We start from the raw sequence: 14381 nt of genomic DNA on the forward strand, positions 1-14381 counted from the left end.
TACGTGAAGATCCTTTCTCTCCCTGTACGTGAAGATCCTTTCTCTCCCCACACAATGAAGTCTTTGAGGAATGCTCTTCTATTTTGAAATATCATCTTTGGCTCTTCCCAGTCAAGATAATTTCACTCCCAATTTATTTGTTTTTGACATAGTTGAGGGCAGAAAGTAAATTAAAGGACATTGAATCATGAGTTCCTAGTCTAGAACAATGGACCCTCCATATGCCATCTCTCGTGTGTTCGTGGATCCAAACAAAACTGCTCATGCTCTGACCAAGGCAGAATTTTTTCCCCCCAAGCACAATTTGGGGAATTATCCATGGGACAACAGAGACAGCACCTTGGAATGACCTCTGTGGCTATTCAAGCTTTGAAATGACCTCAGTATAATTTACACATCGTGGGGAATACAAGCAACAGCTGCACCTGTACAACTGGCAAGGGGCAGAATAGGGTGGAACTCACCAGTAACACTGTGGCTTATTAGCTTGTCGTCCACAATAAGAAATGTGATTATACTTGGCTAGCAACACAGATCCTTATCCTGGCAGGGAAACAGTTTGTTCTCTATTGTTCCCAGGTGGATACTTTACAGACTTCTAGAGACCTTAGAGATGAAATTCAGGGGTTTCCAAATTCTCTTCCACTGAATGCGGGTCTACTTGCCATATGAAGTAGGTTCTGTGAGAAAATGTTAATGCTAGATCATTTCCTCCTCTAAAACATTAAGCATGAATTTATTCAGGCATCAAAAATGCTTACACTACGTGATAATTTTTTTCTTCAGCATGAAAATAGGTTTTCTTCCTTTTTCCTACAAAATGTCCTCAATATTCTGTTTACCTGGTAGAATTCTAATGATAGAAAAATAGAAGAAAGTTAGAAGGGGGGGAAAGATGATCTTCATCCAGTCTTCTCATTTGACATATGAGAAAACAGACTCATGAAGTGATCCCGATTTTATAGGCAACAAAAATTAGGATCCAGATCTTCTAACTTCAAATCCACTTCCCACTGAATATTCCTATTTCTTAAACATCCACAGGTTCTTCCCGTCCCCAAATCTTGTGGGTCGTGTCAATATATTTTCATCTCATGGCACAATTCAAATGAATTCGACATTTCTTTATGAATTACTTGCCGTGTTCAGGCCATACCAGCTGCTAGGGACATGAAAGGAAATGAGATCCTGCTCTTGAGGAGCTTCCATTCTATGGAGGGGATAGGAAGTGTGCAAAAGGGAATAAAAAGTAATCCAAGAAGCAGCATGCACTCTTAAACTGTTCGGTAGACGTGTCTCAGTCCAACCCTCTTATCCCAAACTTTGAAGCACCAAGTCACAGGCAGGAGCCGAGAGTTGTTGTCCAAGGTCGTACACGTAGCTAATGGGAGAATTGAGATTAGACTCCATGCTTGTGCTCTTAAATGGAACACCGTGACCATTGTTTCCATGGTGACTGGCACATATCAAATATTTATTGTTCAGTGAATAAACGGATGACTTGTCTTTCTTCAACCAAAACTGTCTTTCCCTCCTCCGTTGCACGCTGATCTTTATAGATGTTTCACAAATCCTTTTGTAAAATCGGGTAACTTTTGTTGCTTGTATGCTGGTTTTTAAGAAAGGCAGGGCTGCAGAGCGGGCTATAGGCAGTAGACATTAAGTACAATCTCATTTTCTCCGTTCTATTACGGTCAGGAAAAGGGACCATTTACATTCATGAAGATGTTGCAGTCAGTCATCAAAGAAACATGGCTGCACTTGCCACCCTTAGGCAGAAGGTAGAGTCAGCATATTATAGGCATATAATTCTGGCTTTTTTACAATTTAAACAAGTCACTCTTCTCTAGGCCTCAGTTTCCCCATCTGTAAAATGAGGAAGGTTGGTTTAGATCAGAAGTGTTAAACACAGCCTATGGGGAGGATAGCCTGAACCTAATTAAAAAGTGATTAGGAAATATTTAACAAAATAAATAAAAATACAATAAAACACTTAATATTACACTTTTAAACCAAGTCAACATCGGACGGTAGGGATCCTTGTGTACAAGCCCCATTTCCATCTGAGTTTGACCCCATTGATACAGATGATGATCCTGAAGTTTACTTTCAGCTGCTAACCCCCATCACCTGGGGATGTTCGCCGATGGATCTTTTCACTTTTGTCTTGTACCCCCAATTTTAACACAGTTCCTGGCATATCACAAACACGTAATTATTTTTGAATGCCTGATTGTGGTTTGATAATGGGGCTTGCTTTTCAGACATGAGCTGGACTAGTGGATGCAGAAGTCCCGTCCCTTACCACGCTGAAGTTCTCTGCTTCTAGGAGAGATTTCTCACCAAGGGCTGAAACAACAAAGGGATTTTCTCCCCTGGACTGTCATAGGAACCCACTAACATGAAGTCCCATAAATCCAACTTCCATTCCTATGAACTTAATGTGCTCTCCAAACACTTAAAAGTTTGTTCCCGGATGTCATCCCTGAGACGACTTTGGCTATTCCCTCAGACTTTTTACTGTTTCCTCCGAAGAGAGAGGGTGGAAACCTCCCATCTGCAAAGTGAAGCAAGATCTTGATGGCCTCTGCCTGACAGGGGTCATTCCCCCCACCCCCTCCAATCCAAGTGATGACTTAGCTACAATGACTTGCTATTTTCTCCTTGCTCGGGATGCTCCATTCCCTCCCCTTTGTCCCCCTGGCCCCTCATGCCTGGAATGCTCTCCTTCCCTCACCATCACCTCAGACCAAACCACACCTTCTGCAGGAGACTTCACCTGCTTCCTCCCTCCTCTCCCAATCTGGGCTCCCATCCCTTCTGCTCGGCTTATTTCTTTGTCCAGGACAAGTCAGCCAGCACTGGTTAAGAGCCTACTGCAGTCAGCCACTCTTCCGAGCCCTGGCGATGCAAGGAAAGGCAAAAGGCAGGCCCTGCATGCTGGGAGCTTCCAGCCCAGAGTATGCAGTTATTTACTATTCATCTACTCCATTAGATTATAAGCTACTATAAAGCATGACTGGGCTTGGTCAGTCTCTTTATTCTTGGATTTTCTTTGTATTTACAATACTCAGCTCTGTGCCTCATTAATAAATGCTTTGGGATTGGGTCTTCTTTTTTTTTTAATTAAAGCGTTTTATTTAAAAAAACAAATGTATGGGTAACTTTTCAACATTGGCCCTTGCAAAACCTTCTCTTCCAAATTTTCCTCTCCTTTCCCCCACCCCTTTTCCCAGATGGCAGGCAGTCCCATACCTGTTAAATATGTTAAAGCAGTGGTCCTCAAACTTTTAAAATAGGGGGCCAGTTCACTGTCCCTCAGACTGTTGGAGGGCCAGACTATAGTAAAAACAAAAGCTCACACTCTGTCTCTACCCCTCAACTCATTTGCCATAACTTGCATAAGCATGCACTGCGGGCCACTTCTGGCCCACAGACCGTAGTTGAGAATCCCTAGCCTAGCCAAAGAAAGCCTTATCAAGCCTGGCCTAGCAAAGCCTGGCCTAGCAAAGCCCGGCCTAGCAAATCTTGGCCTAGTAAAGACTGGCCTAACAAAGCCTTGTCAAGCCTGGCCTAGCAAAGCCTGGCCTAGCAAATCTTGGCCTAGCAAAGCCTGGCCTAGCAAATCTTGGCCTAGTAAAGACTGGCCTAACAAAGCCTTGTCAAGCCTGGCCTAGCAAAGCCTGGCCTAGCAAATCTTGGCCTAGCAAAGCCTGGCCTAGCAAATCTTGGCCTAGTAAAGCCTGGCCTAGCAAAGCCTGACCTGGTAAAGCTCGGCCTAGCAAAGCCTAGCCCAGTGATCCTCAAACTTTTTAAATAGGGGGCCAGTTCACAGTCCCTCAGACTGCTGGAGGGCCAGACTATAGTAAAAATAAAAACTCACACTCAGTCTCCGCCCCTCAGCCCATTTGCCATAACTCGGCGGGCTTATAAACGTCCTCAGTGGGCTGCATCTGGCCCGCGGGCTGTAGTTTGAGAACTACTGCTCTAACACATTATCCCATGAATTCCTTTCTACCTCCAATGAGAAACCGAGTCATCTTTTCATTTAGCTATATCTTCCTTTTTGTCCCATGGTTTGATTTATTGCAAGAATATCAATATTGAGTGGGTTCACTTCTTTCAATAATGCCACTTCATTGGATAAAAATCGCTATTTTGAGTGCTAGTTAAGGCTCATGGGAAGTGTAACAACGGCATAGTCCTTAACATCTTCTGTGCCCTCTTTATTCTATCATCATGGGTACAGGACCACAAAAGGGTCTCTCTTTGGATTAAGGGCCACCTTTGATTATATAATTTTATGGATTGCCAAGAATAAAGAGTCCACCAATCATCAACCCACCATATGGTCCGGGTGAATCTCTGTGATTTGTTACACTGAACTTTGGGCAGTCAAAAGTCTCTAGCTGGAAAGGGACTCGACTCTCAATTTTTTTAGCTTGAAAGAATCTGCTAAAACTTAGATTCCAGAGGCAGAGTTTCCAAGAGTCCAGAATTGCCTCTATCCCATGATGAGGCACCGACATAGGCTTTGGTGCTAATTTGGTAAGCTTCTAAAATAAGTAATTTCCATGGTTTTAATTACTCACCTGGCAAGATCTGATCCATTATGTATACCTATATGTATTTAATTTCTAGTTTAACATATGTAACATGTATTGGTCAACCTGCCATCTGGGGGAGGGAGAGGGGGAAATATTGGAACAAAAAGTTTGACAATTGTCAATGTTGTAAAATTACCCACGCATATATCTGGTAAATAAAAACTATTAATAATAATTAAAAAAAAGATCTGATCCATTATGCAATCTCAGAATGGATCCAAATAGAGAGGAACAGAAGCTAATGCAGCTCCCAAATGCAATCCCACTAAAAATACATGTGGAAAGCAAATCCCAATACATACTCTCAGGCTACTTCTAGATTGACAGAAAGTTAAATCTGGAAGGAATCTTGCAAAGCAAATGATATTTGATATCGGATGACATATTACTGCTATAGGTCAAAGGGCATTCTTCATCAGGTTAAAGTTGAAAACTTAAAAAATATGTCAACAAGCACTGTACAGAATATGCCTTTCTTTCATTAAAGGTGACAATATTCCTTCTTGTCTCTTTTAGTTGAAATTTAACATAACATAACAGCACCACATTAAACTGATTTTGGAAGGGATTGATTTATTCTAGATAAACCAATCTGTTTCTAGCTCTTCTAGATACTTAAACTTAAAAACAAACAAATCCCAAACTGGCTACATATAATTTACCAAGCTAGGTACCACAAAGAAGAAGAATATAGGAAAAATAATAGCAAAAAGGAGACTAAATCTGAGAGATAATATGAAAACACATATGCAAGTGTACAAAGCATGAATAATGATTAAGGTGATTTAGATTCTAATGTGAGGGAGGAAAATTGACTTCATAGATATTACTGAGACTTGGTGGGATAGGGGACTCTGAAAAGTATAATAAACATGGTCATATCAATAGATGTTGAAAAGGCATTTTGACAAAGTCTAAGAACAAACATATATAATGGAGGAAAATTAGAGATTTTCCCAATAAAAGCAAAGGTAAAGCAAGTCTATACATTATAATATGACTATTAAACATAAAAATTAGGAATACTAGGGATGGCAATAAAGCCAGAGGATTGAGGGAATGAGCATAATAAGCAAGGAGAAAACAAAATTATTGCTTTTGCAGATGGTATGGTTTACTTAGAAAATTTTAAAGAGTCAATTAAAATTAATTGAAACAATTCAACAAAGTTGCAAGCCACAAAACAAATACACATAAATCAGAGAAATTCCGCTCAAAATAACAATATGCATGACATAGTTAGGAATTGATTTATTGAGACACATACAAGAACTATGTGAATCCAAATACAAAATGCTGAAGAAATAAAGACAAACTGAGTGAATTGGAGGAATATTGTCATGGGTGGGTTGAACCAATAAAACTAACAACATTATCTAATCTAATCTAATTTTTATTCAGGGCTGTGCCCATCAAACATCCCAAAGATTATTCTGAAGAGTGAGAAAAGAGAATAAAGTTCATATGGAGACATAAATGATCAAGAACCTGAAGGGAAATAATGAAATATAATGGGAGAGAAGAGGAGGGCCACATTATTATAGCTTAAACTATGCTACAAAGCAGTAATCATTAAAATGACTTGTACCGGTTAGAAGTGCGGGAGGTCAATTAGTGGAACAGACTTGGAACACAACACACAGAAGTAAAGGACCATAGGAGCATAGTGTTTAATAAATGCAAAATCCTGCAGTTACTGGGATGGATTATGTGCAAAAAACTGCTGAGAAAATTGAACGGCAATCTGGCAGGAATTAAGGACAGCTATATATCTTGCACCGTAAGTCAATATAAACTCCAAATGGACAAATGACTTAAGACATAAAAGGCCACATCATATACAGTTAAAGCAAGGAAGAAATTACATTTCAGATCTATGGATGAAAAGGAGTTCAGGACTAATTTAAAGTTTGGAAAAGATTACAGAAGATAAAGTGCACCTAACAATTAAAATTAGAAAGGAAACAATTGGAGAAAAAACTCTTTGTAGAAAGTTTCTTTGATAAGGATCTCATTTATCCAAGACATAAGGAACTGATTTAAATTTATAGGACCAAGAGCTATTTTCCAATGGATAAATGGTCAAAGTTATGAACAGGAAGTTTTCTAAGGAAGAAATATATGCTATCAATAAATATCAATAAATAGAAGAAAAATGCTTCATAGAGCGATAAGAAGAATGTAAGTCAGAGCAGCCCTAAGGTTCCATCTCCCTCTTGTTGGATTGGCAGTTGACAGAAATAATGACCCATGTTAGATGGGCTGAGGAAAATCAGGCCCGTTATTGCACTTAAAAACTTATAGATTATAGATAGATATTATAGGTTATAGATAGAACTTGTGGATTAGTCTGGTCATGCTGGAAAGTAATTTTGAACCATCTTCCCAATATCAACAAATTGTGGTTATCCTTTGATCTAGAGATGCTACAACTAGATTTATACCTCAAATGCATCAAAGGAAAAGAAAAACCTGATCTCTAGAGCCCCTTTTTGTCATGGCAAAGAAAGTGGAAACTAAGGGGAGAAATGGCTAATTGAATGGATGGGGGAATATTCTTGCACAATAAAAAATGACAAATGAGGATGAATTCAGAAAATCCTGGGAAGACTTAGACAAATTGTTATGGAGTTAACACAGAACCAGGAAAGCAAGTTTTACAAGACACCACCACTGTGAAGACAAATGGCTTAGAAATAACTTCAGAATTCTAATCAACGCAATGACCGACTACAATTGGAGGGGACTGATCATGATGCATGCTGCCCACCTACTGAGACAGGTAACAGACCTAGGATGCAGAAGGAGACATTTTTGGACAAGGCTAATAAGGGAGTTTGTTTTGTATACTGTTCTTATCTGTCTCAAGAATTTTGTTTTATTTTTTTCCCCCAGGAGGTGAAGCAGAAGATTAGAGAAATCAAATGCTTGTTAATTGATAAAAAAAAAAAAAGAAAATTTATAAAGTTTTTGACTAAGGCTATTGCTATAATTTTCCATCACTAGAGCAAAGAAAAAGAAAAAAAGCTGGAGTGTGAGGAGTCAGGGGGCTCCTTTCTAAGGCTTCAGGCTAACATACCAGCAGCACGACCAAGAGTGGAAAGCTTGACCCAGTGCTGAATCCTGCTGAATATCTCCTTCTGCTGTTATGACTGTGGCAAGCTTCTTTTGTTTAAAAGCAAAACCTGGCTCGGATGGTTCTCATTGGGAAGACTTTCACTATGATGGGATAAGTCCGATCAGTCTTGCTCAAGACGCCGAGACAACATGAGGAGTTGTTCTTTGGACCAGACGTTCTGGATGGCTATTCTCCAGCCAATGGTTTTTCTGTTTTGTGGAGATGGTGTTGGTAGGTGAGCCCAATCTCTTTATTGTTTGGGTCTGGGTCCAGCAGACCCAGCAGAGCTGGAATCTGAAGCAAGCTCTAAGCCCTGTGGTCCTCCCATTACTCCATATTGCCAGGGCTGGCAGAGGAGGGTGGTTTAAAAAAAGGACAGCAAGATGAAGGCAGTAGAGAGACTAGTCTGGAGTCAGGAAGACTGGAATTCAATTACATTCAGATACTTTAGCTGCCTGACCCATGTCCTTTAACTGCTGCCTCAGTTTCCTCCTCCATGAAGGGAGGCTAATAGGAAACATTACCTCCGGAGGCTGTTGTACAGATAAAATGAGATAATGATTGGCAAAATGGAAAGCACTACATAAATATTATTATTATTAATGTCAGCTATGATCCAAAATAAAAGCTCAGGAGTACAGTGTTAGGTTGTCTTAAGAGAACCAGAGTCCAGAACGAGGCAGCGGATAATGCCATTGACCTCTGCCCTTTTCGGGCATGGGGGGGGTCACATTTCACAGAAGACCCCTAATTGGAAAGTGTGCAGGAGGGTAATAGGATAATGCCATACAAGGCCAGCTGAAGGAACTGTGCACGATCAATCCAGAAATTTAGGAGGAACATTACTATTAGCAAGCGTCTGGAAACTGGTGCACAAGGGGATGGACCTCGTTCTGCTCAGCCCCAGGCAGAACACGGAGTAAAGGGTGCACATCAGAAGAGACACTGATGGAAGAGGAAAAACTGGCGAGCAGGTTTCCACAAGTAGAATGGGTCACTTCGGGTGGCACTGGACTTCCCCTCACTGGCCCTCAGCAAGTGGAGGATGGCCTGGAATTGGATTTATGTCTGAGTCTTCCAATTCGAAACTTAAATTCCTGGGCAGTTTGTAGTGTGTAAAAGCCTTCTCTGGAGTTTGCATTTAAGATCCAGATATTGGATGGCTTGATGTTTGATCTCAGGGTAAATGGCATCCATTTTCCCTCCATCAAATATTAGATAAGAGTCCAAGGTCACAGAAACAGGTAACCATGTACATGGACAGGCAGATCCCGTAGAAACTTTTGTTTCAATCTGAGATGTGCTACTCCCTCTCTGTTGATGATTCCTCAGTTGACATATTGATGATTACTTAAGGATCAAAGTCTATCAAAGGTTTCACACGTGGACATATGCGCCCTGTAAGTAACTGTCATGTGCTGGAACATGCCCACATTTGAAAGAACAAAAGCTTTGAATATTTGATATTTATGCTTTAATTGAAAAGATTAAAAGTTAATTTGTCACGTTTTGTACTTTATTAGAAGTATCTTCGGACCAAACAGTTACCTGAGCCTAACTCCCTGATGAGAAATGCAAAACATTTCACAAACCAAAAAATACTGAGAAGTCACAAAGTTCTTCATAGCCAATAACAGCCTCAAAAGGAAGCAGGTTCCTCCCTTGAGATCCAAAGACTTCTGTCCTGAATTTGTTAAATGTTCTTTCTGCCTTGCAGCTAGGTGGTGCAGTGGATAGAGCACCAACCCTGAAGTCAGGAGGACCTGAGACACTTAACACTCTCTAGATGTGTGACCCTGGGCAAGTCACTTAGCCCCAGTTGGCTCAGCTAAAAAAGAAAAGAAAAGAAAAGAAAAGAAAGGAAAAGAAAAATCAGAATATGTCTAAAAACTGGCTTTTATATGTAATCCAAGTTGCTCTTTTCTCTGCTGGCGTCAAGATGAACCGGAGAAGTAACGTTGCCTTTAGAGAGGCAACAAAAAAGGAGCTGAGTGAGGTTAGAAAGCCAGAAAGCTTTCCCAGCGCTGCTAAATATTTGTTTTAAGTGTAGTAAGCACATTTTAGGGCAGCCTCCATTTCCAGAATTCTTCCACCAGAGGCCTATTTCATCACCTCATTACAGTGTGGAGATGTTCCTGAATTCTTGAAGGCTAAGCTAATGAAGCACAATTCTGGCATGTTCTGCCAAGCTAAAAAGGCTTTGAATATAGTCCCAATGGTGCTGTTTCTGCAGTCTAGGACTGACTCCAGGACATGTTCATTACCAATAGGACGGCCATGAGGTTAATTAATTTTTTGGCCCATTGCAATTCACAAAATAAAGAAAAATAGAAAATAATCTTGTGTAGCTTTCCCTCCATTTCCATAGTAATAGAATGAGGAAAAGGAGGCAAAAAGTGCTAAAATAATCATTTTTAGATTATATAGTCGCTCTCTCGTTGCTATTCTGAATAAGAGATCTCTGTCTAATGATCACTGAGTTAATGTTTCACTGGAGAACCCGAACCACACAAATACTGGTGTTCTTAATGAAGCACAAGCCAGAAGATGCAACTAAATGGAAGGAGGAGAAGTTGGCCGGATGGTTTCTTGGTTTGACCATTTTGTAGGTTCTGCTTGCCTGGACTTGCTACACTTTGTGGAAAGCAAAAGCAAACACACCATCACAAGATGAGCACGTCTCGTACAAAGACTTTGCCCGTGTAATGGAGTGTGCTAAGGACCGAGTTCAAACCAAAGAGGAAGCTTGCTGGACAGCAAGGTCTTCCGGTTGCATGTTAGGATTTTCAATGTCCCCGTGTACTCTGGCAGAATTTACGAGGTGATCAACCTTTCAGTTCCCACGGGATCAAACCAAATGGCTGAGAAGCGCCTAAACTGTAATGTGGAACCTGAATGGGCAGTCTTATCGAGTTACTTCAACAGCACATATTGCATAGGTACCTCAGACAAACAATGAACGGGGTCCAGAGGGGAACAAGCAGCAAGCAGGGTGGTTTGCATGTGGGAAACCATTCAACGTTTTCAATAATCTTAAGACAAAATTCCAACGTTTTAATGCCGATGTTTCTAGTGCTGCTATAAGGTGGAGAATCATAGAACACGACAAAGAATCCAAATCGCTGGTAGTGCAAAAGGCAGAGGAGTGACATGTGGGTGGGTTTTCCTTTCCAAACATGTATGTAATGCTTTAAAGTTTGCAAAGCACCACACATAGACACACACACACACACACACACAAAATAAAAATTAATTAATTCTCATGACAATTCTGTTGGTGTATTATTATCCCCATTCAACAGATAAGGAAACAGACGCAAGTGTCCAGGGTCACAGAAATCAACATGAAATGTATGATTAGAAAAGGGATCAGGCTGGTCATGGATTAGGAAGGAGCGATAATAGACTGACAAACAAGTGAGGCATTTGACCAATAAAAGATCTAGAGGAAGGCCTCCAATATGAAAATCTATGGAAGACGGTACAGAACTTCAGAGTTGGATGGGATCTCAGACTGTCTAGAACAACCCACACCTGAAAAAAGACCCATTGTAAGAATACCTAAACGTCAGTGAAACTGAAGCAGTGAAGTATTAATTTTCCAAAATGACAGAAATGTTCCCAGCAGAAGGTCAAAATGGAATGTCTTTCAAGTCAACAAAATATATAAGATGCTGTGGCACATTAGCCATGCCTTGTTCCCACTCCATTCATAAGGATAAGTGACAGATAAGTAGAAAGTACATCATCTAATAACTTTCTTTAGTAATATTAATAGTAGCCTTAAACAAGGCAGGTAGAAACTCTATTCAGAGATTTTTAAAAAGGCAATCTTCTTCTTACCATTAACACTAAAGAAAAAAATGAGGTTAATTTTTATTTTTTTAAATTGATAGCACTTTTGCCACCTAAAAATGAAAGATATATTAAGCAAGTAAAAACATTTAGTTTATATATATACAAAAACATATATATATATATATAAATACATAATTATAAAAATAAAATTCCATCACCTTGTTTAAAAAGATTAAAAAATTGAATTTATTGAGTTTCACACAAGATGCACTTATAAAATTGGTACTGTCATTTTAACAGAAGAAATGAGTATTATCCCAAAATCCCTATAGAAACTGCAAAGTAACTGGAAAAATTAAAAAATATATGACATCACATTTTTTCAATAATTCAAACTGAATTTTAAAGTATTCTCTGTGTGAACACAAAATGTATTCAAAACAAATACTGTTTTTTTTGATTAGGGTCATGGTTTCCAGATCCCACCCCTTATTTCCCCAAAATGATTTGCATTCACCTTGTATAGGATTCTTGCTGTTTCTGTTAATGGAGAGATGGAGGAAAGAATAATGCTAAAGTGGTACCTTCTCATAAAAATCAATCAAAAGTCTCTTTTCATTTTCATTACAAATTCCTTTTGGTTTCACAAAAACATGTTCACACAATCTTCTCTTTTCTATGAACAAGTCTTTCAATTTCTTTAATCAGTACAAATTATTCAGAATTAACTTTCACATTTCAAATGCATAAACCTAAAGCTTAAAGCTGGCTTTTCTTCCATTTAGTAAGAGACTAGTCTTTAATCAAAAATATTCCTTATGCATTTAATAAACCTGAACTATCCACATGGTGTCTGAAATCCAAAATTAAAAGGAAATAATTTAGTTAATGTTAATGAAAGGTTTTTGATAGTGAAAATAGAGGTTGTACCCCTTTTATAAAAATGCACGAGGCATTCTCTGGATAAAATAGATGGGAATTAATTTGTTTCGAGATACAGCCAGTAGCCTAATAATTATGTCAAAATGCAATGTGGATGTCAAGGTCTACTCTTGGCTCCTCTTCTCAAACCATACCCAAAAGCCCAAGCGCTTCATGATAACGTTGTTCCAATCAGCTCAGGACATTTTATTTTAAAATTTCTATTTTAAAAACCCTATCGATGATCGGGACATTTTTGAATTTCATACAATTCTATCGACATTTATTCCCCCAGCCAACCCAACATTAAAAGCTTTCTCACCATAATGATTCATGTAGCACTTAAATCATAAAGTGGAACCGGGTATTGTACCTTAAAGTTAACACTGCCCTGCTTTCGTAGTATAAAAAGTGCCATCTTGTAACAAAATTTCTATTTGTCCCACTGCAACAGAACAACTCCCGCCTTCTCGTGTTTTTCTTTACAATGAACTGAAAAATGATAAAAACTGAGAAGATGATAAAAATTTGCCCAGTTATATAGACCCTTCCTTCTCTAAACTGCTTTTTCTTATGAACTCTCACTAACTTAGTTTTTAGATAAAATGCTACTATGCATCATGTCTCATTTAAGATAGTCTTTTATTCTGATTAGTTCAGATACATCTTCAAGGATTATTCTGAGTGGTGATAACATTTATTGTGGCTTTTAATTTTATCAAAGTTCATTTCTCTTTAATGCTTTGGCAGATGGAGGAAAAGTTTCAAAACTGCTTATGAAACAGGACATTGGGAAGGGAGCGTCACGTTAAGGATTTCACAGCTTTCCAGGTATATTTTTCTACTGAAGAAGCCGTGAGGCGATATTTTATGTTCTGGAAGCACAGTTTGACAAAGCCAAAGGGATTCTGCTTTTGTTTCAGTCTATTGAAAAGAAAGAAACGGTCACTCTGCCAAGCAGGGAGAGGTTTTCATAATTCATCACATTTTCCACATAGCAAGTTAGAGATCTCTGTTGTTACTTGATCTGATCAGCAACCAAACCAAGTCGTCTGTAGAAAGATACTAATATGTTTGCCATGAATAATTTAAGTTTTTTTAAATAAATATTTAGGTGCCACGTCTGGCATTTGTCCATTCTGGGGGCACGGCCTCGCCGCGCTGCCCCCAAGCTCAGTATCCTAAGCACACAAAGTCAAAGAAGTTAGTCAATTCTGTTTCCACAAATTGTAAACCTGTCAATTTCCAGCAAGTCTTTCTTTGAGGATCTGTGTTTCAATTCCGAGTTTTCTTGAGTAATGTCTTTCTCATCGCCATCTGGCGTTGTCAGAAACTGGTCAGAATTGCTGGTAACAAGTGACGGTGCCGGAGTTTCCTTCTGATGTACGGGTTGGTTAATGATGGAAGCCGATAAGGTCTCTTCTTCAGTATGTCCTATTAAAAGAGCAGAAACAAATGTAATCAAAAAGAAAATGCCTGTTGAGTTTGTTATTCACTAATTATACTAGTGGTGTTAAAATCTATCATTGAAACTTGATTTAGACTAAGCAAATGGCAATATGTTTTAAGCCAATAAAGCTGGAAACTTTGAAAGAGAGAGAATTTTCACATTCATTCCAGCGGTATCATAGTAGGTGTGAGCCCAGGCTTGCAGCGAAGAAGGCCCAGGCCCAAATTCTGCCTCTGCCGCACAACGTTCCATTGCACACTAGGGGCACGTCACGTAAGCTGCGTTCTAGGCGACTCTCTTGGAGAATCAGACATGTCGCTGAGTTTCAAAAGTGGCAGCAGCTTTCACATCGAATTTCCAATGACCGTGGAATCACAGGCATGGCGCAATGAATGAATGAATGAATGAATTCATCAGGAAATTTAAGTGTCTATTCTGTGCCAAGTACCCTGTATGCACTCATCATCAGTATATAGAACCAAACTTC

The 14381-nt window shown here is 39.3% G+C and overlaps 1 protein-coding gene across 1 annotated transcript in view; it reads right to left on the minus strand.

The window, feature by feature from the left end:
* Window positions 1–11745: 11745 nt before the first annotated feature.
* The window catches only part of TAPT1 (transmembrane anterior posterior transformation 1), a 78470-nt gene continuing 75834 nt past the window's right edge, over window positions 11746–14381 (minus strand). Inside the window, exon 14 of the mRNA XM_074276042.1 lies at window positions 11746–13878. Within this exon, the coding sequence (XP_074132143.1) occupies window positions 13649–13878 (230 nt within the window). The 3' untranslated portion in view covers window positions 11746–13648. The remainder of the gene's footprint in view (window positions 13879–14381) is intronic.

Source organism: Sminthopsis crassicaudata, chromosome 6 (genome assembly GCF_048593235.1).
Source record: "Sminthopsis crassicaudata isolate SCR6 chromosome 6, ASM4859323v1, whole genome shotgun sequence".
Classification (NCBI taxonomy): domain Eukaryota; kingdom Metazoa; phylum Chordata; class Mammalia; order Dasyuromorphia; family Dasyuridae; genus Sminthopsis; species Sminthopsis crassicaudata.